The 26,547-nt window shown below is 42.7% G+C and overlaps 1 protein-coding gene across 2 annotated transcripts in view; it reads right to left on the bottom strand.

Annotated features, from left to right (window-relative positions):
- Nucleotides 1–26,547, bottom strand: part of AASDHPPT (aminoadipate-semialdehyde dehydrogenase-phosphopantetheinyl transferase) — a 155,693-nt gene that overhangs the window by 34,693 nt on the left and 94,453 nt on the right. For both annotated transcript variants that reach the window (XM_029602440.1, XM_029602439.1), the window contains exon 3: nt 1,045–1,166. In XM_029602440.1, the coding sequence (XP_029458300.1) occupies nt 1,045–1,166 (122 nt within the window). The remainder of the gene's footprint in view (nt 1–1,044; nt 1,167–26,547) is intronic.

Below are 26,547 nucleotides of genomic sequence, written 5' to 3'. Positions count from 1 at the left end.
TCGGGGCGGTGAAGAGGTGGACACTACGATGTCTTCGCTGGCGGCGATAAGGTAAGCACCGTTATCGTCGCCAGTAGCGCGCCCAATAGCACAACCTTTCACAACCTTTGGCGCTATTGGGTGAGAAAGCCGGCAGCAATAACACCGCAGTGGTGCGATGGCTGCCGGCATTTGCAGGCCTGCCCCCCCGCCTCCCGTTTTCGCAGAATGGTGAATACAGGCCTAAATGAGAAAGTACCTTATAGCCTTGGCTCAGCATTGATAATTTACAGTCCTCCATGCTTTTTAAGATCGCAGGGAAAACATTTATTAGAAATCCAGCGGTAAGGCTGACGTATTTATGTAAGACTAGAGAGAAAACATTTGTGGTGACTGGTCCTACATCCTGGAATATGCTTCCCAATGATTTGTGGAGAGAGAGTTGTGTAATAACAGTTAAGGACATTTAAAAGCACCAAGACTCGTATTGGCGTTTGGCAGCTGACTACAAAGCAACCGGTTGATATCAGGGAGCATGAGAACTGTAGAAGTCCTTAGATGGAGTGATGGGAATTGTAAGGGCTAGATAAATTGGACGGATGGGCAGACTAGATGGGCCATATGGTCTTTTCCTGCCATCATGTTTCTATGTTTACTTTGAATTTGGAAAGTGGAAAGTTAGGGTTAATATAAGGTCTGCTGCTTGTATGCGAGTATCATAATTTTAGGACTTATTATTGTATCCCACCTAGAATTCAAGATATTGGGGGTCATAAATGATTTAAAAATAAAATAAATAAGAGAAGAGGTATGATACAAACAAAAGCTATTTACCATCAAGCCATCAAACATTGCTTTTGAAAAAAAAAATGCAATCACTGACAGAAGATGTTCAATAATGCGATCTGATTTTAAAAGGTAGAACAGACGTTAAGGATTTGTAATTGATTAGTTTTAGATATCTATCATTCCTGTATGACTAGTGTAAGCTCCCGAGACTTAACTCAGTTTTCACGCAGCTGGACCTACTGTAAGACAAGAATTTTGAAGAAAACAACGGCTTACCCAATGCCTGTAAAACATATCCAACTGAGACCATTCACTGCCTGCACACTTGATTGCCTTCCATTCTTTTTCTGTGAACTGTCTCTTCATAATGCGAAAGAACTCTCGAATTGAACCACTACCTGCAAATGTGGAAAATAAAAAGAATGTATATATAATTCTATGTAGAACTCCTCTTATAGCAGTACTTCAATCAAATATGTCATTATTGCACTTCTTACATCCCTGCTCACATGGTACATTGATAAGAGATGAAGAATGCCATGAAGTTAAAGAATTTCATTTAATTTTGATATCCTCTGGAGTGATTTATTTTTACAACTACACTATTGTTTTCCAAGAAGTATCCACACACAAAAGGGTATGAAAGGGCTTCAACTTTAGCTACTGATCATTTGCACAATTTTCAAATACCGGTACAGTCATAATATCTCACCTTAACAAATATGTAGAAATAAAGAGTCAACGAACAAACTCTTATCTTTTTACTGGACTGTCAGTACAGCTGTGACAAGCTTTCAAAGCTATGCTCCCTTCATCAGGTCAGTGAGGAAACAACACAGTTATACTGGGTTTAAATAGTACAAAGTCATCTGGTTATGAGATTGTCTGCATGATCCATTACACTTAGTAAAAGGATAGGGGTTGGGGAGGTGAGTTGACAGAGGTGACAGAAACAGTAATATTTTACAATTTCAAAAGGCTTGTGTCTGATAATAGGTAAAAAAAAAAAAGAAAACCTGGCAGACCAATTATACCTGGTACTGGACTAATAGAAGGGACCCTCGAATCCTTAGCAAAAATGAAACAAACAGCTTCAAACAGACTCCACAAACTTTCCAGCAGCTTAAACACCAAGATAGCAAGAGGACACTCAGTAAGAGACAAATAATAGGCACTGAGAAACTGAACAGAAACCAAAGCAGGATACTGATGACAGAAGTATTCCTAAATGAGTGCTGCTGTCCTGTATCCAGGAATGATCTTATTATGCTATAGACAACCAGCGGAAGATTCTTTAGTGCTACTGCCGACTGGGAATATTCTTACCATCCATTCCTATTGTATTAACCCCTAGAGCAGTCAGGCCCCTATGGGTTATTCCTGTTCAAGTACCACAGCAAGACCGGCAGTTTTCAAATAAAAAATTATTACCATGGGACTTCCTTCTTTCTGCTCGTCCAGACTATTTATCCAGGAATTCATAGTCTGAAAGAACCATCTCACAATTGCCCTTCTGTATCATGTACCAGACTTTATGCTTCTCAGATTAGCAGGTCCTGTACAGACCAGTAGTGTACCCACAGCATTCATGGGAAAGTCAGTTCTGACTGATGCAGGAGTTAATAGGACAGACATTAAGGAAATTTCCCACTCTGCTATATCATCCCCAGCATCCTGCGGGATGCAGAATAGCAGAAGCTCACAAAATGGCATTCACAACAGTTTGCACGCTTATCTTCTAAATGCCACATCAACTGATGCTCATTTGTCTACACCAGTGGTTCTCAACCTTTTTTCGGTCGGGACACACCTGATAGATAGTTGTCACATGCGTGACACACTGAACACATGACCGTCACGGGGCTAAATGTAAACATATACTTTGTATCTATGGGATCCACCCTGACCCCCCAACAATGGGTGCAGAACAGAACTAGGCCATTCCCCTTTCAATTTTCCATGCAAAAAAGATTTCTGGTGTCATCTCAGTAACAGCAACATAAACACTCTCTCCTACCAGGTGCAATAGCCCTCCTTATGAAAAAACAATAATTTACCACCAATACATGTCCTATTGAGAAAACACAACAAATAATATTGATACAAATGCCTACATGCTAGTAAAATACTTCACATCGGTCACACACATAGAATCGACCTTCACCAAGTACAGAAAGACCGCAAATTACAAATATGGAGACAAACTGGAATGGAGATTCAAAAAAGCTACTCTGCATGCAGTGCAAAACTGAAGAAATGGAAACAGAAATATAGCACCTAATAGACTCCCAGGATCTGCAATAATGTACACAAACTAATGCACAAAAAGTTACATCTGCATTATGGAACTCATTCAAACAGTAACAACCCTGTCTATGAAAAGACAACATTACAAATATTTAACCAGGCCCTAAACACCAATACACCTCCTATGAGGAAAACCAGAACAAGCCAAGCTGTTATAGATCCCTACACAGAAACTACAAGCTTGCAGAATACTTTTACCTGGGTCACACACGCAGAACACAGATAGACCATCACCAAATACAGAATAAAGTGACCATCAAGTTAATGATTTTGTTTTCCCATTGTTGCACTGCATACACTCAGTCTGGCTTCTTGCTGTTTCCAATTCAGTTTTTGTCTCCACATTTCTATTTATACATTTCTCAAGTAATATAAACTAATAATTCTAAAACTAGAATAATAAATATAAAACAGCTGATAAATAGAATAATATCTGATCATTAAAAACGTACAAAATTATTAAAAATTCCCTAAACACCAATAAAATATTTCAAACAGCAGACACATCACATAATACCCAATAATTAAAATGGCAGTCAATCAAGAAAGATAAACTTAAAAAGCCACCTTTACTTACCCTCACTGGCAACTCTCCTACTCCTTTCCCTTGTAGGCCTTAGCACACACCAGAAGCAGCAGCAATGGCTGGTGAAGCTCTGTTCTGACGTTCCTCTTCCTTAGGGTCCATGACTTGTCTGTCTCACACACACATACCGTACACACTTTCTGTCACACACACACCAGTCACCTCCCTAACCAATCTTTCTCTCTCACACACACACACACACACACAGTCACACCCCTGACTAATCTTATTCACTCATATACACCAGTCGCTTACCTTACCAATCTCTCTCTCATACACACACCAGTCACCTCCCTGACCAGACTCTTGCTTTCACACATTGTTTTCTCTTACACACACAGTCTCAATCACACACATTCTCTCACATACTTACACACATGCAGGCATTCTCTGTCTCTCTCACTCACCCCCACCCCACATGGCAGCTATTGCACAAGGCAGCTGGTATTCTGCTATTAAAGCAGTTGTGACAAGTTGAGAACTGCAGCAGGGGTGACTCCTCCGGCCCCGCAGCGGTAAGAAGGCAGCACTCAGCTGTTTGCCTGTGCTGTGATCATCGCAGCACAGAGTAGTCAGCTGAGAATGTGGCCGCAGGGATTTCCTGCCATGTGGCTATTTGGGAAATCCGTCGAGTAGCCATGATGTGCAAGGGCTGCGGGAGTCAGTGACCGTCTCTCTATGTGGGCCATTGTTGGTTGCACGGGTGAGTGACTTGCCAAGAGCAGGAAGGCCGCGATTCTTGCTACAGGAGCCAGGGGAAGTTCACGTGGTACGGAGGGTGCAGGGAGGAGGGGCTGAGAATAGCGGCTGTAGGCTGTGGATGTGCAGAGCCTCGGGAAGCCAATGACAGGCTCCCCACGGTATGAAGAGGCTGCGTTTTGATCGGCAGGAGCCAGTTGATCGCAGCCTGAAGAGAGGCAGGAAGTGTTCCCGAGGGGAAGGGCTGGAGGGGACATGAGTTTCTGAGCCTAGAGCTACTACGATGAGAGAGGAGAACTGCAGAAAGCATTGGGGGGGGGGGGGGGGGGCTTACGATTTAGGCCCTAAACCTGCTGACATCAGCGGGACCATATAAAAAAAAAAAAAAAAAAAGTTAAACGCCGCAGACCCGAGGCTGCTAATCGACGGATTTCTCAATCAGCTGCGCGGCAGGAAATTGCCACGACCACATTCTCAGCTGACTGTACTGCGTCGCGACGATCGCAGCACAGACAAACAGCTGATTGCTACCTTTTACCGCGGGGGGGGGGGGGGGGGGGGAGAGAATAAATATCATTTCCTCTTCCGGGCCGCAGGGGCGGGACAAAGAAAAGGCCATGCTGCTGTTGCTGGCTTCCACAAACACTGCTGCCGTTCCACTCTGAGCTTGAAAGTGCCGATAGCACGGGCAGGAACAGCAGCAGTGTTAGTTGAGGAACTGTGCGCGTCTCTCTGGGGTGAGGAGAGGGAGGGAAGAGCGGGAGACCAGGAAGTGCGCAACACACCTGCCGGTGCTTGGCGACACACCGGTTGAGAACCGCTGGTCTACACTGTACTGTTTAGTGAGGATATGATTGCAAACCCATGTTGCTACTTTGCTTATGTCTTTCATGGAAACATAGTAACATACTAAATGACTGCAGGTAAAGACCCAACTGGTCCATCCAGTCTGCCCAGCAAGTTGTTTTAGAGTTGTAACTGCCACTCTATGCAGGTTATCCCCATGCAGAAATGTTACATTAAAAGTTACCACAGGTTACCAAGGTTTCTTCATTTCCATTTTCCACCCACAAGGATCCTCTGTGTCTATCCCACACCCTTTTGATTTCATTCACAATTCTCGACTTCACCACCTCTTTCAGGAGGGCATATGAAGTAAAACCTATTATAGTTGAGTTCTCTTGGTGGAAACTTTTTAATTTTTTTTTTTTTTAATTATTTTCAATTTAAAGCCCACTATTCTCACAGAGTCTCAGAGCAGTTTACAAAAATGAAAATCATAACATAAAGTTACAAAATTACAAAAGCACAATAAAATAAACACTGAGGAGTTCTATGGATTTCCTTGTATGACTCAATTTTTCTACATTTTGTTGCATTACAGACTTAATCTAAAATATGCATTTTTTCCCTCCTCAATCCACACACGATGCCCCATAATGACAAAGTGAAATCAGGTTTGTAGAAATTTGTGCAAATTTAAAATAAAAAACTCAGTACTTTTTTAAAAATGTATTTGCACACATTTCTACAAACCTGATTTCGCTTTATCATTATGGGATACTGTGTGTAGAATGAGGAGGGGAACAAAATGCATATTATACATTTTCGGATAAGGCTGTAATGTAACAAAATATGGAAAGAGTGAAGGGGTTTGAACAACTGTACATGATCCAATCCATCCTGAAATAGAAGTCTTAGAAGCTGGAAGATCCTTTTTACTAGTACCATACAAGATGAATAACTAACTGTTCATTGGCTTTTCCAGACATTACTTTAAAACCTCTTGAGAGTCAGATTTTTAGAATTCATTCATCTTGGATATTTGATACTGCCTCCCCAGAAAGGTTTGTCCAAAGCAATTTACAATAACCATTCCCCTATCATTAGAGGCTAGAAAGGTTAGGCCTCTTCAGCTTGGGAAAAAAAAAAAGACTGAGGGAGACATGATAGAAGTTTATAAAATCATGACTGGGGTGGAAAAGAGTAAATAAAGAGCAATTGTTTACCCTTTCAAATAATACTAAAACTAGACACTTCATGAAACTAACCACCAGCAAATTTAAAACAAATCATAGAAAGTACTTTTCACTCTACATACAATCAAGCTGTGGAATCTATTGCCAGAGGAAGTGGTCAAGGCAACTGGCTTAGCAGAATTTAAAAGAGGTTTGGACAAGATCCTGGAGGAATAGTCCATAAAAGCAAGTTTGCTTATCGCAAACAATGTTGCTCATAGTAGAATAAATTAGCCATAACGTGGGTGACATCATCCGGTGGCACCAAACAGATCTCGCTCTCTTAGCTAATAGAGCTTTTGCTCCGAGTTATTTGTGAGAATTCCTACTCGGGTGTCGCCTCATGAGCCCCTCACTCGAGTTGAGGATATTCTAACTAGGTAGTTGACTCTGCAAGGAGGCAGGTGTCATGGCTAATTCATCTTGCTATCTATGGAAAACACAATAAGCAAGCTTGTTTCTTCCATCGATAAGCAGGGCTGAATTAGCCATGACATGTGGGGAGTCCCAAGCTGAGGACTGCAGCAGAGCATGTACTGAAAAAGCAACCTCCCATAGAAAGTGAACTACTGGGTGAACAGGCTAGGCATAATGTGGGCAGCCAGGACCATCTCTTCCCTCCGCCCTCACCCTTCACAAATTAACCACACAATAAATACAGCAAATTGGAATCAACAAGGCCACAGCTTTATTTTTACAAACCAGCAGTGCCCGAGCCAAACTGTATCACCCCCCCATCACCAATTAGGAACTCCAGAGAGAGACCATCCGCCACCTCCCAGCAAGATGATCGCCATTAGGTCACCAGCCTAGCGATTCCAGCAATGGTCAACACGCAAAACTCCCACCGCCGTCCAGCAAGGGGCCGAAACCCTCAACCCCCACCACCATCCAAGCAAGTAGTCATTTATTTATTTATTTGATGCTTTTTTATACCGGCATTCGTGACAGCGTCATATCATGTCGGTTTACAGAAAACTGGGGTACAATAACCTTAAAACATTAACATGGTAAAGAAGTAAAAAAGTTACAATATAACGGGGGTGAAAAAAAAAACTGGGGGAAGAAGAAGATAGAGCATAGGTAACTCGGAAATAATGCCAGTTATCTGGAGTGTTCTGCGCGTTCTAGAAAATATATAAGAAGAGATCTTTTCTATTTTGGCATTTTTCTCTGTAGGTATGTGTCACTTCATTTCACCAAATCGGAGGCCTTAGCTATGGGAATCAGTGAATTTATGCAAAGGCTTGTTTAAATAACCAAGTCTTAAGCCTTTTTCTAAAAGTCAGTGGGCAGGGTTCTTGTCTGAGTTCAGGGGGAATAGTATTCCAAATGGTTGGACCCGCAGTGTCATGCAGTGACAACTGAACCCAGCTGTGCCCTTCTGTGTCTTCCACTTGACACCTGCCAAGCCGTACCATCAACCAGCACAAGGCTGCCCCCCTACCACCCCCACAGCTACGACAGAAACTTCCCCTATACACACAAATTTAGTAAATAGGGCAGGCGGGAGGGAATGCCAGTCGAGACGGCAGAAAAAAAGAGGCAAGGGGAAGGGAGAGCATGGCGGAACCGACCCTTGACGCCTCCCCTTGCTACCATCTCATCAGCTGACCACCAATAGGAGCACGAAGCTCCCAAATTCAAAAAATAACTCCGGCCGGTTACCAGAGGGAACCAGGCAGTGAGCGCACGCAAAGCAAAGCTCCTCCCAGGGGGCCAACTCTTTCCTCCTCCCCCCCACCTCCCCGTGACATCAGCTCTCGCGCCGGGAGAGAGCCTGGCGCCACATTAGTGTGTGCCAGCGTGCCCAAGGCCCGCTCGCCCGGACAAAACTGCTGGTTCATCCTTTGATAAATTGTCCAGACAATAATGGGAACTTATGTGTACTAATGACTAAGTTGATGCTTTTGAGAGGTACAGCTCATAGATGAGCCACTGATGCAGCCATGGCTCTCGCTTTATGAATTTTGGTAGAGTCTATAATCTGGATGCTGCTAGGGTATAGCAATATGCAATACAGTCTGCTAGCCAATTAGCCAATTTCCGTTTTGCCACTGCTATGCCTAATCAGTTAGAATGGTAAGAGATAAAGAGGAAGCTTGGCAATGTGATTGAGTTCTTCTTTTGTAATAAACCCCCCTCTTGGAGCAACTGAATTGTCAGATGCATAGAAACCAGAAGCATCATAGAATATATTGTATCTGGTGTCTCCACGTGAAGTCCTAGTTCAAGAAGCCTAGACGGAGATACTGCTCTCAAGATGGCAGGAACTGAAGTAAATCCTCAGAGTCCTCTTGCTGACCAATCCTATCTCAAATGTGTTGATTAAGCTGGGATTTGAAGCTCCAGTTGTGCCAAGGCCTAAAGTTGCATGTGTCAACGTAGTATACAGCTGCATCTGCTGAATTGAGACCCAATGCACTGACTGCATCAATGATCCCGAGGACATCAATAGCGCCAACTATGCTTCAATGGTGCTGGGCCCCGATGCACTAACAATACCATCAGACCAACTCCTGCTTTGACGGTGTCAACTATGTCACCAGCTGCAACACATGGCTCTTCTTCTTATATTCCAAGTCCTGAGGGACCGGCACTTTTCTTGACCCCGGTGAAGTGGCAGATCCTGGGATCATCGCCACAGGTGGGGGAGCTTTGCTTGAGGAGCACCGGTTCCATTTGACACTTTGAGAAGAGGAGCAACTCTAGCTTTTCATTGACCTGCGAAGTTCCTCCATCTTCCAGGCCCTGAATCTCTGGTCCCATGGAGATATCCAGCTGTAAGCATAATCAGTTGCATTGTGGTTCAGCCCCAGACACTGATAAAAGATGTAGTGGTTGGTTGTTATGGCCATCTTCTTGCCACACATACAGTCTTTGAAGCCACCGAGTGCAGTCTTCTTGGAGCAGGACGTGATGAGATATAACTTTTATTTTGGTAGCACTGAAATGTAATGTTGAGAAAGGCTGCTAAGCAGCAAGGCAACTCAAAGTGAGCTTGAGAAGAAAAAAACAAGAAATAAAAACTTGGATGAGAGAGAAATGGTATAAGTCCATGCAGGAGCTCGGATGAAAAAAGACTGAAGGACTTATGAGGCAACTCCCACGCATGTTCAGTAGAGCAAAACCTCTATCAGCTAAGAGAGAAGGGTCTTTTCAACACTGGAGAACATCAACATTTGTCATGGCTAATTCAGCCCTCCTTGTCGATGAAGAAACATTAGCAGCCAGATAGATAGGGAAAGCTATTTATATCCCTGGGAGTAACTAAGAATAGATCTATTTTTGGGACTTGCTGGGCATTTGGGAACTACACTGGCCACTGTCGAAGAAAGGATGCTGGGCTCGATGGCCCCTGATCTGAACTAGCACAGCATATTTAATGTTTTTATGTAAATAAGGAATAAATCTCTCTCCCCAACAGGCTGAGCAATCAGCAAGCAACTGTAGAGGTTTTCCAAAGAATTTACCCATCCAAAGCCCCCAAACTGAACAGCATATCTCATTCACAGATCAAAGTAATCACCGGCAACCTCACCAGCATAAAATATCAGCAAACTAGGAATCAATCCCAACCTGCAGCAAACAAAAACAGTTTTAAGTTCTTCCTGAAGGTAGGGTAAGTTGAGTTCTAATCTGATATAAAAAAATAAACTATTCCACAAAAGGGGAGCCTCAAACTCTTAAATGTGGAAAAAGCAGATTCTTGTTCTCAGTAAATTTCCCTTAAATAAATTGCCATCTCATTTTCAGTTCAATAATCAAAGATTCCTGAGAGCCAACAGCTGCAGAACCTTGGAGTGACCCTTGATTTCAAATTGTCCTTTGAGTATCATATAAAATCTTTTGTGATGGCTTCATTTTTCAAGCCACTACAGAGCTATACCATCAAAAGTACGAGTAATGTTGGCATCAATGAGATTAACAATAAATACTAGAAGATGCCACAACAATACATCAAAACATGTAAATTTTTATTTCAAAACTTTTTAAAAAAAACAATATCACATAAAACAAATACACATCCTATGTTAAAAACCTACATCCCAACTAGGACCCTATTGTGACTTCAAACATTTATACATATCTCTACCAATATCCTATTCAATTACATACTTCCATGCTACGTAAAGAATCAAGCCTCACATAGGACCTCTGCATAAATTGTTATCATATATAGCCAAGCTATAACGGCCAACTGTAAAAAACAAATGCTCGATCATTAGTCTAATCTACTTCATTAACAAGTAGTTTTATTAGCAGCGAATTCCGCAGTCCTTTTTTAATACAAGCAAGGAGCTTTAATTCTTTATAACCCTTTTTGGTATAGAAATTCCAAAAGTGTTATGGTAGAGATTCATTAGGAAGTGTAAGGAGCGGCAGTGATATTAGTGCCTAAGTAGTGTAACAGTAGCAAGCACACACTTGGGTTATTATATTCTAAATTTGTTGCTAATGAAACTACTTGCTTATGAAGCAGATTAGACTGTTGTGCTAATGATTGAGCATCTGTTCTTTACAGTTGGCCATTATAGCTATATTTGATAGCAATTTATAAAGAGGTCCTATATGAAGCTTGATTCTTCATGTAGAGTGGAAGTATGCAATTGAACAGGATATTGGTAGGTACATGTATAACAGTTTGAAGTCACGATATGAATTTTTGAATTTCAGTTTTACATAATATTTTACATTTCTTGATTTACAGCTTCTTGATCAACACAAAGTGGAAAATTGGCAACTAAGGAATAATCAGATTTGAATGGATAATAGGTTGAGTAATACATAGTGAGGTGGATTTTAAGAGCCCTGCTCGCCTAAATCCGCCCAAATCCGGGCGGATTTAGGCGAGCAGGGCCCTGCGCGCCGGTGAGCCTATTTTACATAGGCCTTCCGGCGCGCGCAGAGCCCCGGGACTCGCGTAAGTCCCAGGGTTCTCCGAGGGGGGCGTGTCGGGGGCGGGCCCGGTCGTCGGGGATTTACGCCTCCCTCTGGGAGGCGTAAATCCCCCGACAAAGGTAAGGATGGGCTTTAGACAGGGCCGGGCGGGTGGGTTAGGTAGGGGAAGGGAGGGGAAGGTGAGGGGAGGGCAAAAGAAAGTTCCCTCCGAGGCCGCTCCGATTTCGGAGCGGCCTCGGAGGGAACGGAGGTAGGCTGCGCGGCTCGGCGCACGCCGGCTATACAGAATCCATAGCCTTGCGCGCGCCGATCCCAGATTTTAGCGGATACGCGCGGCTCCACGCGTATCTACTAAAATCCAGCGTACTTTTGCTTGCGCCTGATGCGCCAGCAAAAGTAGGCCAAATCGCGCGGTTTGAAAATCTACCCCAGTATGTATTTTTTATGATGAAGGTTTTATGATGAAGGTTTGTTTTTTTTTAAGGGTTGGGTGATATTGTTTTTGTAAAAACCTTTTGAAATAAAAATGTACATGTTTTGATGTATTGCTGTGACATCTTCTAGTATTTATTGTTCATTCTTCAAGCTCCATTTGGTTAAAAAAATTACACTCCTTGCTTGATCCTCATGATTTTCGAACAGTTGTGCAATCACTTGTACTTAATGGCATAGATTATTGCAACACATTATATGCTGGGCTTCCTTATAACTTCAGTGCGCCCTCTCCAATGGTTTAATGCGCCATGGCATGAATTTTATCAGGCTCCAAGATGCATGACATCATCACACTGGTTTTGGTTGACTTACATTGGTTGCCTATTAAGTGGCGAATTGTCTATAAACTTGCTGTAATTTTTTTCAGACTATTGAATCTAGATCAGTTCTGGGTGAGCTTCGATCCTTAAAGTCTATCGTCCATCTAGGTCTCTGAGATCAGCTCATAAAAATCTACTGGAAATTCAAACAGTAAAGTTAGCCCATCTTAGCAGCCAGACTTTCTCTGTGGTATAGCCCATACTATGGAATTCCCTTCCTGACAAAATTAGAATGGAGCCGTGTGTAAAAACCTTTAAAAAAGGCATTAAAAACACATCTTTTTAAGAAAGCCTTCACTGAGCAATGGGTAGAACAGGTGTTTCCTGATTAATTGTATTTTTGTTTTTTGTTAACATTGTCTGTTGTGATATATTTTATTATATATGTTCTTTTATAAACCCCTTCAATATTTTATGATGCATGCAGTATATAAAAGTTTAATAAACTCTAAAAATTCTAAACTCTTTCAACTAAACTGGAACTTTTGCATCATTTTCACAAAAGAATCATTCAGCTCACAGCTTAACTGTATCCTACTGAATAGGAAAGATGATCCATTGCTCCTTAGAGCTTGGAACACCAGAGCCAGTAACTCAAACATGGTCTGGTCAACAATAGGGAGCCAGTACAGACATAATAACAAAGGAGTAGCATTTATATGACCAAGTCATCCCAGTACCATTCTTGCTGCCATATTCTGGATGAAATGAAGTGTTTATATGAAATGAAGAGTTTATATGAGTCATATATATATGTGTGTGTCTCATATAAACTCTAGTTCAATTTAGAGATAACCAAAGCCTGCATGAGAGTCTTGACAGAATTCATATCCAAATATGAATGGAGTTCTCTCATCAAGTTCAAAAAAGCTTTGTGAGTGATGAGATGAACCCTGAGATTCCAAGTTAAAAGTTGAATCAATCTGTTCACCTAAATTTCTCACCATCACTGAAATAGTGATAGCTCATCTTCTACATAAAAGGTGAAACCAATGGAAGGCCAACATTACCAATAATTCTTAACCACTGTCTTGCTACCATTCAAGGCCAGCTTACTCTCCCAACAACCAGCTTTCAATAACCTGTAATCTCTCATTCATAAATTCAACAGTAGCTTTCTTGCCCTCCCTGACCAGGACGATTAAAAGAACATAAGAATTGCCATACTGGGCCAGACTGATATTCCAAGTCCAGTATCCGTTTCGAACAGTGGCCAATCCAGGTCGCAAGTACCTGGCAAGATCCCGAATGGTAACTCTATCCCATGCTGCCAATGCCCAGGGACAAGTAGTGGCTTTCCCCAAGTCTACCTGGCTGATAACAGTTTTATGGACTTTTCCTCCAAGAACTTGTCCAAAACTTTTTTAAAGCCAGCTATGCTAACTGCCTTTACCACATCCTCTGGCAATGAGTTCTAGAGCTTAAATGTGCATTGAGTGAAAAAATGTTGCAAATTTGTTTTAAATGTGCTATTGACTAACTTCTTTTTATTTTTTTGAAAGAGTAAACAACCAATTCACATTTACCCTTTCTACTCCACTTATGATTTTATAGACCTCTTTCATATCCTGCCTCAGTCTCTTCTCCAAGCTGAACAACCTATCCTCTTTAGCCTTTTCTCATTGGAGAGCCATTCTATTCCTTTTATCATTTTTATAGCCTCTCTCTGTACCTTTTCCAGTTCAGCTATATCTTTTTGAAGATGTGGTGATCAGAATCATACACAGTTCTTCAGGTATGGTTTCAGCATAGAGCGATGCAGAGGTATTATGACCTCTGTTTTATTCTCCCCCTTGCTTTCCTAATAATTCCAAACATTTTTTGACTGCTGCTGCACACTGAGCCAAGGATGTTACCTAGATCCTTTTCCTGAATGATAACTCCTAATATAGAACCTAACATTGTGTAACTGCAGTTTGGATTACTTTTCCTTATGTGTATCACTTTGCACTTGACCACATCAAAGTTCATCTGCCATTTTGATGCCTGGGCTTTCAATCTTGCAATGTCCTCCTACAATTTTTCACAATCCGCTTTTAACTTAACAACTTGGAATAATTTAGTGTTGTCTGCAAATCTGATCACCTCACTTGTTGCTATTATTTATAAATATATTAAAAAGCACTGGTCCCAGTAAAGATCTCTGGGTAACTCCACTATTTACCTTCCTCCATTGATAAAACTGACCATTAAGTTATACTCTTGGTTTCCTATCTTTTAATCAGTTCACAATCCACAATAGAACATTACCTTTTAATTTTCTCAGGATGTTCTCATTTGTCAAATGCCTTCTGATAAACTGTTTATCATCGGCATAGATGAAGCCCAGAAATCCCCGAGTCCCAAATAATGTTCCCAGAAGGTGCATAAAAATTTTAAAACTGGTGACAAAGCTGACCCCTGAGAAGCCCCACATCCAACCTTCCTAAGCAATAACAAGTTTCCTCCAACATCCACTGAAACGTTCACCTGGACAAGGAGGAGGAAAACCACTTCTGAGCACAATCAACAAATTAACCCATGATCTACCAAATCAAAGGCACAAGTTAGATCTAAAACTGTATAAACCCCAACTCCTCTATCCAAATATGTCAGTATTTCATTATTCACTGTTGCTAGGTCAGTTTCTGTGCTGAGCCCAACACAAAAACCTGCCTGAAAGTCACCCAATCCCATCGAGCCCTCCAAAAATGCAGTAACTTGAAAGGTCAGATTTTTACATGAATTTCACCATGAATGCAATATTTGAAACTGGACAATATTTGGAGTAGAGAAAGGGATCCAGATACCTTTTTCTTTAGCAGTTACAACAGAACACTGTAAAGATACAGGTAGTGTTACGCTCTGGACTGAAACATTCACTATCTTAAACAGCTACTCAAGAATATCAATGGGAAAAGATTTCACAAATTTAGAACATGAATCAACACATGACCAGTGTATGGGTTCTTTAGAAAGGTGCCATTCAGTAAAATGTTGAATCTTCCAGTAGAGAGAGATTCACGAGGAAGGATAAGGTTCTGAGGTAGATTGTCGGAGAATTCTGTTGATTGCTCAGGCTAAATGAAAAAAAAAAAAAAAGTGAATAACCACTGAGAGCTTCTGTGAATTGACTAAGAAGCTGGATCCACTGTTTGGTTTGGACTGTTTGTCAATTTTTCCTGTCTCCTAAGACCCCTGAAATCCAGACTACTGTATGCAACAGGGCACAATGTATGTGTGTATAGGTGGACTCCAGCAGGTAGAAAAGGGGGAGGAGAAGAAAAGGGTGAAATGAGCAAAAAAAAAAAAAAAAAGATTTCAGGCTCACATGGTCAGACCAAGTCACTTCCCATACTTTCGGGACCCAACAATAAATCCAAGATGTTCCAGGCCAGATACAAAACAAAAAGAAAATCCTGGCTGTTACATGAGACAGATTATCAACAGGAAGCTGAAATCACTCAACACGATTCATTTCAGGGAAGCCTCCATAATAAATTTTGGAAAGTGCCCCCAATCTCTCATCACTAGCTGCTGAGAATACTAAACCACTAACATTCCTATCACATTCAAGAAACTAATTTAAAACAACAGTCCTTCACAGCCTTTTTATTTACTTTTTTATTATTACATTTAAAATACTGCCTGTAAAAAAGAATCTAGCCAGGCGGTTTAAAAATTAAAACCAAAATTAAAACCAAAAACCAAAATTAAAACCATTAAAAACAAAGACAAAAAAATCTTTAAAACAACAGGCAAGGATCTTACAGCTAGCTATAATACAGTATCAGCAAGATAATGATAGAGTATATTGGGCACAGTATAGAAAATGCAAGCGGCTCTGGTTGACAACTTAGCAGTCAAATGCCTAAGAGAACAGCCAAGATTTGGCTGCTTTCCTAAATTTCAGATAGTTCAAGTCTGCATGAATGTCTTGGGGAAAAAGCATTCCATAGAATCAATGCCTGATAACTAAAGGAAGACTCACAGGAAACTTGCCAGCCTGATTATAGAAAAAGAAGGAATTTCAGAATACATGTTTGGTTTTTTTTAGATAATTGCAGCCCTAAGCAGGGGCATAGGGAAACTAGCAGATATGATAAACACAGTGGATAACCTGTATGCATCAGAAGGAAAGTCAAGCAGAGAATTTTAAATCAAATACAACAAAGTACTGGAAGCCAGTGCAATTTCTGCAGAATTGGTGTGATAGTAAAACTTCTTCAAACTATAAATTTCCTTGACTGACTTGACTGACTTGAGTTTTAATTCTTTAAGCTGAGTTAAGAGAAGACTAAGAAGTGAATTACATTAATCAATTCTGGATATGCTAAATGTATGAACCAGAAGCCGTAAGGCACAAGATTCTAAGAATGGATGCAAATGTATCTAAGAAAAAGATTTTTTTTTTTTTTTTATAATAGATGAAATATGAGATACCACTAATATTTTAGATAGCAGGGATGGTAACTTAAGTAGGCTCGTATGTGCGCACATTCACCGATTCGCGCCCAGGGACGTGGCCATTTTATAACATAAGCGCATATATGCACGCAATTTTAAGTGGATGCGCACTTATGCACGCAAATGCCGCTTCCATCAAGCAAGTGGGTGGATTTTAAAAGACACGTGCACCAACAGTTTCTTCTCAGTTTGCCCAGGTAAGGAGCAGGACTTCCAAACCCCCTTAGTTTAATAGCCCCTACCCTTAAAACCCCGCCGATCTGCCTATTTATTTTATTACTTACATGTCATTCACAGCAGAAGTAAAGTTTCGTGGCAGGGGACCCCGACACGCGCCTGTGCACTAAAGTATTTATGCACAAATTTAAAGCAGAAAGCCAGGAATGCCCATGCCCCGCGTAGGCTCTGCTCCTTTTTTGGAACTTTTCATTTGTGCATGCGGAGGGAGATACTCACGTATCCGGGCGGCTTTTAAAATCCGCCTGGCCTGCGCCGGCCCAACATATTCACGAATCTCTTGGTTTTTCGCTCGCACCCGGCTTTTAAAATTCACCTTTAAGTTAACACCTAGTGAGGAACAACAGTAACCTTCTACTACTAGAACAGACTACAAACGTCACACCGGCCATTTATTTCTAAATATTCTGCCCTCACCTCCACCTCTCCTAAGAAGAAACAGTAAAACGATATCTATCTCTTCACCCGACAACCAGGTTTCCATATCTGGGTTTTCGTGTAATCAAAAATGACCAATGTTTTGTTTCATACAGGCCTTGCATTAAACAAAACCCATCAAATATTATTGCTTGTATTATCCAGCGAATGCACCTCCTCCATCCCCCCAAGAAGTGGCATTTTAACTATATGTTTCAACAAGTCTACCTCTTCTTTTTCGCTTGGGTCCTGAAAACATTCTTCAAGGCTGATAATAGCCCTGTCGCCAGGCACATGAGATATACTGCAATGATAAAGCCCTATCTTCCTCTTTCCAACATATAATTATCTAAAAAAAAAAAAAAAAAAAGGCAAACAACCCCCACCCCCCCAAAACCGCACCCCATTCCAAGCCCCCATTATGTCTTCCAAAGTGGCTCCCCAAGGGTAACCCCCTTGGTCTTGCCCTTTAGGTAAGCTGCCATCTGACAGGCCAGAAAAAGACCCTTGGATTCATGTGGCGGGCAGAGCTTCTAGCATCATGACTCAGGGACGAGACTTGGAGGCAGGATGGATATCGGTTCACCTCAGGCAGATGTCCCTACAGCTTGAGAAGGCTGTCAAGGTAGGAGGCGAGTCTTGGCCTCAGTTTCTCCTTCTGGATGCTGGCAGTGGCATAAGGCAGGCTGGAGAAAGGCCCATGAATCAAAGTGGTAGGCAGGGCTTCTGGCATCACATCTCAGGGGCTTAGAGCTGAAGGATCACTGCCTTTCCATTCTTTTCTTCACAGTTAATTTATTTTATTTATTTATTTAGATTTATATTCCGCTTTTCGCACTTTTTTTTCAGCGCTTCAAATTGGATTACATTCAGGTACTGTAGGTATTTCCCTATCCCCAGAGGGCTTACAGTCTAAGTTTGTACCTGAGGCAATGGAGGGTAAAACATGCGTACAAAAGCGCATACATCCGCACACAAACCCGCGTCAGCTTCAGCGCACTTTATTACATCGGCCCCAGTAAATGCCTAATTCAACTCAATAAATGACCCAAGACGGTAACTTTCAAACAGGCATGTGGACGCACTTTGGTGCACGTCCATTGACGCATGCCCAAATATGTTGCCATTTTATAACGTGCACGCATGTGTGCGCGCACATTATAAAATAGCCTGGCCGCACGCAGATGTGCCCTATTTTAAGTGGGCACGCGCCTAGACACGCAAATCCCAATTCTACCACATAAGTCAGGGTATTTTAGCATGGGCACACATCCATGCCATTGCCAGTTTCACCAGTTCATCTGCCAGTTTGCCCAGTTAAGAGCTAGGTCCTGCAAAATGCCCTGATTAGATAGCCGGCACTCCCTCCTCCTCCCCCCCCCCCCCCCCCCCGTTACCCTAAACCCTTTAAATCCCACAGAAATGGCTGGTTTTAATTTTTTTTTTAAACTTACACCTCCTCCCTAGCAGAAGTAAGCTTATGCAGCAGAGGACCTGGGTGCACAGGTATTTATGCACACATCTCTTGGCCCAGACCGCGCCCCTTTGTGAAATCAAGTGAGATGTGCATGCAGCAGATACGGGCTCACCTGGGCAGCTTTAAAAATGTGGTTGGTGCACATTATTTATTTTTTTATTTATTTATTTTTAATTTTTATATACCGAAGTTCTTGTAAGAACTACAAATCACTCCGGTTTACATAAAACGATGAAATGCCCATAAAAGAAGAAAGGGGCTTTACATGGAACAATAGAACAGAATGCCTAATTTAACATACAATAAAATAAAATAAATAAAATTTAACATAAAACGATGAAATGCCAAATTAACGTAAAACGATGAAATGCCCAAACAAGAGAAAGGGGGGGCTTTACATGGAACAATAGAACCGAATGCCAATTTAACATAGTAATAAATAAATATTATAGATACAATTTAACGTAGTAATAATGAAATATTATAGGTACAATATAAATACAATATAAATACGAGAAACGTTTGAACTCAAAAATTGTTGTACAGTTAGAAAGTCATGATAGAAAAACTTGGTGAGGTATCCCATAATTTAGGTTATCCTCCCCTCTAGGCAGCATTAAGAGTCTGGGAAGGCTTGTTAGCCTGACTTGTGCGTGCATCCCCTAATTTATGCGCAAGCTGAGCTTTTAAAATTCACCTGTAAGTTTGTACCCGATTCATCAAAGTCTTTTCTCACACACACAGACTATGAGAAGATCCTATAGTGTTAACTTGCTGTTTTTAGCCCTACCAGAAGGAAGTAAAGATCTTTTGTGAGAAGAAAAAGTTGAACAGATTCTTCTTATAGGTGTTTTGAATGCAATTTTTGGGGTCAAATGTTTGTTTCGGGGGGGGGGGGGGGGGCAGGAATCAAGATGCAAAAATCACAAAAAGTTTGGTATGTGTTAGTTGTTGATATTAAAATGACGTTGAATAAATTAACAATGTTGCCCAGCATGGTGAGAGTATCCTCCTAGATAAGTTAGAGGGGACTTTTCAAAGTCCTATTACTTGATCATCTAGCGATTTACATGTGGAAACCAGCGGTCTGAAAACCGCCCTCTCTCAATGTGGCTAAAAGGATGCGTGTTACCGCTAACTATATTTAGAAGATGCATTGCTGTGGGTGATTAGGTCTAGAGAAAAAAATAAACACACGCAGACTGCATTTCCAGCTCTACGCACATTGCCTTCCACGAGAGAACCTGCATCAAAGGCAGGTGCATATGTCCAATGGAGAATCTGAAACCATGGCAAGTTTCAAAGCAAAAGTATGAGCTTTCTCTTTCAAAACTGCTGCAAACTTCACAGGTAAGAACCACCTGCAAATTTTGTCCGATTGTGAGCAGTTTAAAAATTGCTTCCATAATATTGTAATAGGAACATAAGAAAACAGTATTAATCAGGTAGACTAGAAAAAGACCTTGCTATCACTGGGAGTGAGCAATCAGAAACAGATGTACTTTTGGGGGATCTACCAGGTACTTCTGAGCCAGACTAGGCACTGAGGGAGACGGGATACTCTGCTGGATGGCCCATGGTTTGACCCAGCATGACATTTCCTCCATGAAACTTGTCCAAATGTACATAAAAATTGATTGAAATTCAATAAGAAATGCATGAACACAAAGCAGGTTTCTGATCTCCATGAAATATCATCATATAGACAAATATAAAAACGTGTGGGAATTTAATTTATTTTTTAGATTTTGGTTCATAATAATGGTGCTGAGAGCCTAAGGCACAGCCTAGCCACTGTAACCTCAGTAACTTTTTCCAGCTGATTTGGAGTGGCTTGTGCATTCTAAAGGTTAAAAAGTCATTTCAGAAGTATTATGCGACAATTTGAGGAAAAAATATTATTTGGAGATGGATGATAATGATGATTGGACTGACATTTTATAAGAGATTAAAGTTTATTTTGTATATTTAATTTGTTTTATATTTCTGGTATGTGTTTTCTGGAATGCATTTTCTGTTTTATATTATGTGTATTCATTTTGGGCCCATGGGGAGGGGCAGGATACAAATACAAATAAATACATACAGCATTTCCTCCATGATAAATGTTCACTTGATTCCAGCAATTGAATATGATTGCTGTTTTTCTTTTCTTGCCTGGAGCTGTAATTTTAGGAATATTGTTTATTCTAAGTGTAGAAAATGCTTCTTGATAATGTGTAAGGCATTACAGAAACCTCACTGCCCTTTTAAACTGGAAATAATCAGTGAGACACTACAAAACATTTCCATATGATTCAAAAGTTGACAGAGAAAAAAAAACCCTCTCACTTTCCAAATAGTCATGGACTGTAATAACTTTATGTTGTATTGTTTTAGTTTTCAAATCACATGATTTAGGGATCATGTTTTTAGGAAGTGGTATACAGTAAAGCTTCACTACTGTGTTAAGAAAAAGAATATATATTTTTTCATTTCATGTTTTGGTGACTCATAACATTAAACTATTGGACAAAAAATGTCCACATTTTCACAAGTCTGTTCTGGTCTCTAAAAATACAGGTTGTTTTGTAACACCTCTAAAGTTTCTATTAAAAAACACCACACTACAATACACAGCTAATCTGGAAGACTGATCTGAAGAAAGGATTGATCCAAGGATTGGTGTAACCTGACCATGCTCAGCTAAAGCAGCTGGGGCGAAAAGCTGTAAACATCTCATGGCTGTTTTCTAGCCTAAACAAAATGAGCTGAGACCCCTGTTAATTTACAATTACTGTATCCCAATTTTCAGCCTCAAAGAAAAGCTAAGAACTGAATGGCCATGCATAATGAACTGCTCATTTTTACCCTTCAGAACAAGGCTGAGACTTGCTGGCAGAGCAATGGTTGGAAAACTACATTGTCCTTGCTGTTCTGCCTATTTCATACAAAAACAGATAACTTTTTCCATTGTGTTTTGGGTTTGTTTTTTTTTTGCATCTTTTTAACAAAAAAAAATCATTGAAAAGAAAGATAAAAAAACAGATGTATCAACAATCTAGTGATATAAGCAACTTACGAATGGCATAACTTCTTAAATGGAACAGAGCATAAATCCTGATTGGGAAACTTTATTTCACTTTTATATGGTGCTCTAACTATAACAACCTTACACTAATGATAGAACTAAATATAAACTAGGGTGGATGGAAATCAAAAAGAGGCAAATTGGTTACACTTCAAGATAGATCAGGTGGAATAGACGGGTTTTAAGTTTAGTTGTGCAAGCAGGCAAGAGACTGGAGAAGTGAGGGGAGCTTATTCTAGAGTGGTAGCAGGGAGAAGACGGGAGGCTTAAAAATGAGATGGTGCTTGTCTAATGTGGGGAACACAGAAAAAATGCCGAATTATTGAGAATGAAAAGCGAGAGGAGGATAACAAGGGAGAAGAGATAAAAGGTAGACAAGAGTAAGGTTGGGAATGCAACGAAATATTACTTGATATTTGATGGGAAGAGAGTGAAGTGCATAACAGTAGTATAAAGTAGGAGGTGATAGAGAAGACAAGTTGCTGAGTTCTATAAGAGGCTGGGAATGGATGGAATGAAGTGTCAGGCAGACGAGAATGTCTGCTGGAGAGCAGAAGCAGGGCATGACAAGCATCAAAGGAAAAGGATGAGCATATTTTATGAATATTAAACAGATGATAGCAGAGGTTATTACAGAGAGAAGAGATGTACTGTAAGAGAGGGGGGAAGGGATGGATTATTAATGGCTTTTCACTGAAACATAAACAGGAGCAGAAAGGAAGACTGAATCCAAAAAGAGGAATCCAGAAGGAAGGTGGGGAGTACTTGCAGAAGCAGGAAAGTAGAGGGCCCCCGTATTGGAGGAATTCGTATATGGAAATGGGAGTGCATTCAAGTCGATATTATGGTGAGGCATGGAGACGATGGAGAAGGGACAACAGGAGAGGACAGTCTCAGCATTATCTAGATGGGAACAGTATGAACAGCAGTAGGGAGAATTAAGGGCATCTAGGGAGCACATAACAGAAAAGAGCAAAGGCTCTAAAACAGAATGACTACAAACACCTACTGAGAGAAAATTGAGTTGGGGAGGAATTATTGAAAAGGAATATGGAAAGCTCAGTTGCTTACCTGTAACAGGTGTTCTCCTAGGACAGCAGAATGTTAGTCCTCACATATGGGTGACATCCGAGCGTCCACGCAAGGTCCCCCTTCAGTCTTGTAACATAGCAAAAATACAAGCGAGAAAAATAACACAATAAAGAGAAGGTGAACCCAACATCGTGGGGAGGTGGGCAGGATTCCTGAGGACTATCATCCTGCTGTCCTAGGAAAACACCTGTTACAGGTAAGCAACTGCGCTTTCTCCTAGAACAAGCAGGATGGTAGTCCCCAATGTGAGTGATTACAGAGCTCCAGACTGTCCCCTGTGATCAGAGGGGCCCCAAAGTGACCAAACATGGTGCCAATGAGCACAATGCAACTGCGGCGCTGTGGGAAATAGGGACAGTCTGGCCCCACAGACAGCACGATGAGAACAGTTGGGTTCAGGATTGGAATAGATTGCAGAGGACAGACTGGCCAAAAGCGCTGTCTGGCGATTATCCCTGTCAAGATAGTAGTGTGCCGCGAACGTGTGGAGAGAACTCCAGGTCGCGGCTCTGCAGATTTCTGTGACAGGGACCGCACGAAGGTGGGCCACTGACCTTGCCATAGCTCACACAGAGTGAGCTTTCACCCTGCCAGCTAGCTGGAGGCCTGCCTGCTCATAGCAGAAGGCAATGCAATTCGCTAGCCAGTTGGATAGGATCTGCTTCCCCACTGCTGCTCCCAGTCTGTTGGTGTCAAAAGACACAAAGAGCTAGGTGAACTGTCAGTGGCTCACTGTCCAATCCAAGTTGAAAGCAGTCACCACCTTCGGCAGAAATTTTGGATGTGCGCAGCACAAGATCATGGAAGAATTTCACATAGTTGAATGTACGTAACCAGGGCCTGGATCTCACTAACCCTGCAAGCAGAAGCGATCGCCACCAGGAACATAACTTTCTAGGTGAGGAACTTTAGGTTACAGGATTTGAGAGGCCTGAACGGATGCCGCATGAGTCTCAACAGGACAATGTTGAGATCCCACTGGATTGCCAGTGGGAGAAGCAGGGGCTTCAGTTGAACTAGACCCCACATGAAATGCCAGACCAGTGGCTGGACTGAAATGGGCGCCCCAGCAACCCCATGGTGCTAGGCGCTAAGGTGTATTCGGACTGAGCTGGTCTGAAGGCCAGACTTGGACAGGTGCCACAGATAATCCAGCAAGCAGGGGAGCAGGCAGGAGAAAGGGTCCAGTCCATTGCCCCCGCACCAGATGGAGAAACGCTTCCACTTTCAGTTGTAAGATTTTCGAGTATAAGGTTTCCGGGATTCAATCAAGATCCTGGAGACCCCGTCCGAGAGCTGCAGGGGCTGGAGGATCATGCACTCAACATCCACGTCGTGAGGGCCAGGGCCCGGAAGTTCGGATAGCGCAAGGTGCCCTGGTTCTGTGATAGCAGGTCGGGAGCCAACCCCAGCGGAACTGGTGCGCTCATGGATTGGTCCTGGAGCAGAGGAAACCACACCTGCCTTGGCCAGGAAGGTGCCACCAGGATCATGATCCCCCCCCCCCCCCCCCCCGTCCTCTTGCAGCTTCATTAGAGTCCTCGAGAGAAGCGGAATTGGGGGGGGGGTACGCGTACATGAGACCTTGTCCCCAATGAAGGGAGAACTCATCGCAGGCCGGATAGTCCTTCCCCGGAATCAGGGAGCAGAAAATACTCACCTTGTGATTGTGGGGAGAGGCAAACAGGTCCATGTCTGGCGTGAATTATGTGCACAGTAAACGCACCGGTACATGCGCGCTAAGGGGGTATATTTTAAAAGGCCCGGCAATGCGCATAAGCCCGGGGCTGAAGAAAAGGGACGGGGGGGGGGCAGGGCTCGAGGTCGCTGTGCCGGAGGATCGCGTGCCAGCAGGCTGCCGGTGTGCGCAATCTGCGCCTGTTAAAACTTTGGAGGGAGGCTAGATTAGGGCTAGGGGGCGGGAAAGTTAGGGGAAGGGATAGGAATGATAGTTTAGGGGGCAGGGAAGTTCCTTCCCAGGCCGCTCCTAAACTGGAGCGGCCTGAGAGGGAACAGGGGAAGGCCGCGGGTGTCGGCGCACACAAGTTGCACAACTGTGCACCCCCTTGCGCACGCCGACCCCCGATTTTATAACATGTGTGCACCGGCGCGCACATGATATAAGATTGGGTGTCCATGTGCGCGCAACTTTATAAAATCTAACCCAAAATGCACTCAGTGACACGCTTAACCTCACAAACAATATATGCAAAAACGTAGGCACACAATAGGAGTCGTGGAATTAGACGCACAAGGCGGCGCATGCAATCACAAACAAAAATGTGAAAGGAACCGCCACGACCAACCACGCAGCCTGAGAAGGAATCCTGAGAGCGGGGCCTAGCCAAAAGGCTGCTCAACCCGCCGTGCCTGAGCTGCCTCCACACCTCACAAAACTCCCCAGAGACGTGAGGGAAAGATGCCGAATGCCAAGGAGAAAGACCCGGTAGGAAGTAGCCTTACTAAAATACTTCAGTTTTATTTTTCGTCTCTCTTTTTTTTTGTTAAATAAAAACTTTTATCTGAGCTCAGCTCTCCCTGGCTGAGAACAGGAATGAGTTTCCGAACGAGGGAAGAAGACGAAAGCCTTCACCACCGAGCCTCTCTTGGCCTGCAACTGCTAATTTAAGGCTCTCAACTGAGGGAGTGACCCAACAGTATCTCCTCAAGAAGCAAGCAGTGCTACATAATAGTCTCATCATTCTTGTTTTCTTCTATGTTTTCTCTCTTTTTTTTGCTTTAGTTTTACAGGTAATCCTCAGTAGGGAAATGCATGTCCACCATCTGCTGGAGATGGAGAATATCGGCGGGCTGATGTCAGGACAGGACTATATATCAGTGACGTCAGCTTCTTACTCTCAGGCCTATCCTGTAAAGTGCGGCCGCGTTTACCCTGCTCCTAAGCCGCTTTTAACTCACGTTCTGGCCGCGTTAGCCCTTCCTGCGATCCCGAATCCCCTTTAACCTACTCCTACCGCGTCCTAAATTCCCCAGGAAACCCCTTCCGCCCGCGGCATGTATATTGCATGCAAACGAGCGAATTAGCTCGATATTGCATGCAAACGAGCCAATTAGCTATTCCCCTAGCATCCCGTAACCCGCGCCCCGACTAACGCTACCTTTCCCTGCCGTTTTGTCGCGCGTTTAACCTGCAAACTTACCGCCTACCCTGACCCAGGCGGTAGAGGCATGGGTAAGGGTAGGTGGCAAGCTTTCCCCCAGCCCCCGCTCACCTGCCCCGGCCGCGATCATGGGTGTCGGTCTCCGTGGCAGCCCCAGTCCTCTCCCCTCCTCCCGAAGCCAAAAAAAAAATTTATTTTTTTTTTGGCTTCGGGAGGAGGGGAGAGGACTGGGGCTGCCACGGAGACCACTTTCCCCTGTGCAAGTAAGTTGTTTCACCGCTCTTCTCCCCCCTCCCGGAGCAGGGCGCGAAAATCTGCCTTGCTCCGGGAGGGGGGTGGGGAGAGATGACAGCGGCGAATCCAAAAAAATACTTAAAAGCTAAAAGTAAGTTGCTTCGCCACTGTCATCTCTTCTCCCCCCCTCCCGGAGCAGGGCGCGAAAAGCAGCCTTGCTCCGGGAGGGGGGGGGAGAGATGACAGCGGCGAATCCAAAAAATAAGCGAAAAAAACTTAAAAGCTAAAAGTAAGTTGCTTCGCCACTGTCATCTCTTCTCCCCCCCTCCCGGAGCAGGGCGCGAAAAGCAGCCTTGC

The sequence above is a fragment of the Rhinatrema bivittatum genome, chromosome 5 (assembly GCF_901001135.1).
Source record: "Rhinatrema bivittatum chromosome 5, aRhiBiv1.1, whole genome shotgun sequence".
NCBI lineage: Eukaryota > Metazoa > Chordata > Amphibia > Gymnophiona > Rhinatrematidae > Rhinatrema > Rhinatrema bivittatum.
The sequence above is the reverse complement of the archived record's forward strand: the minus strand, read 5'-3'. Positions and strand labels throughout refer to the sequence as shown.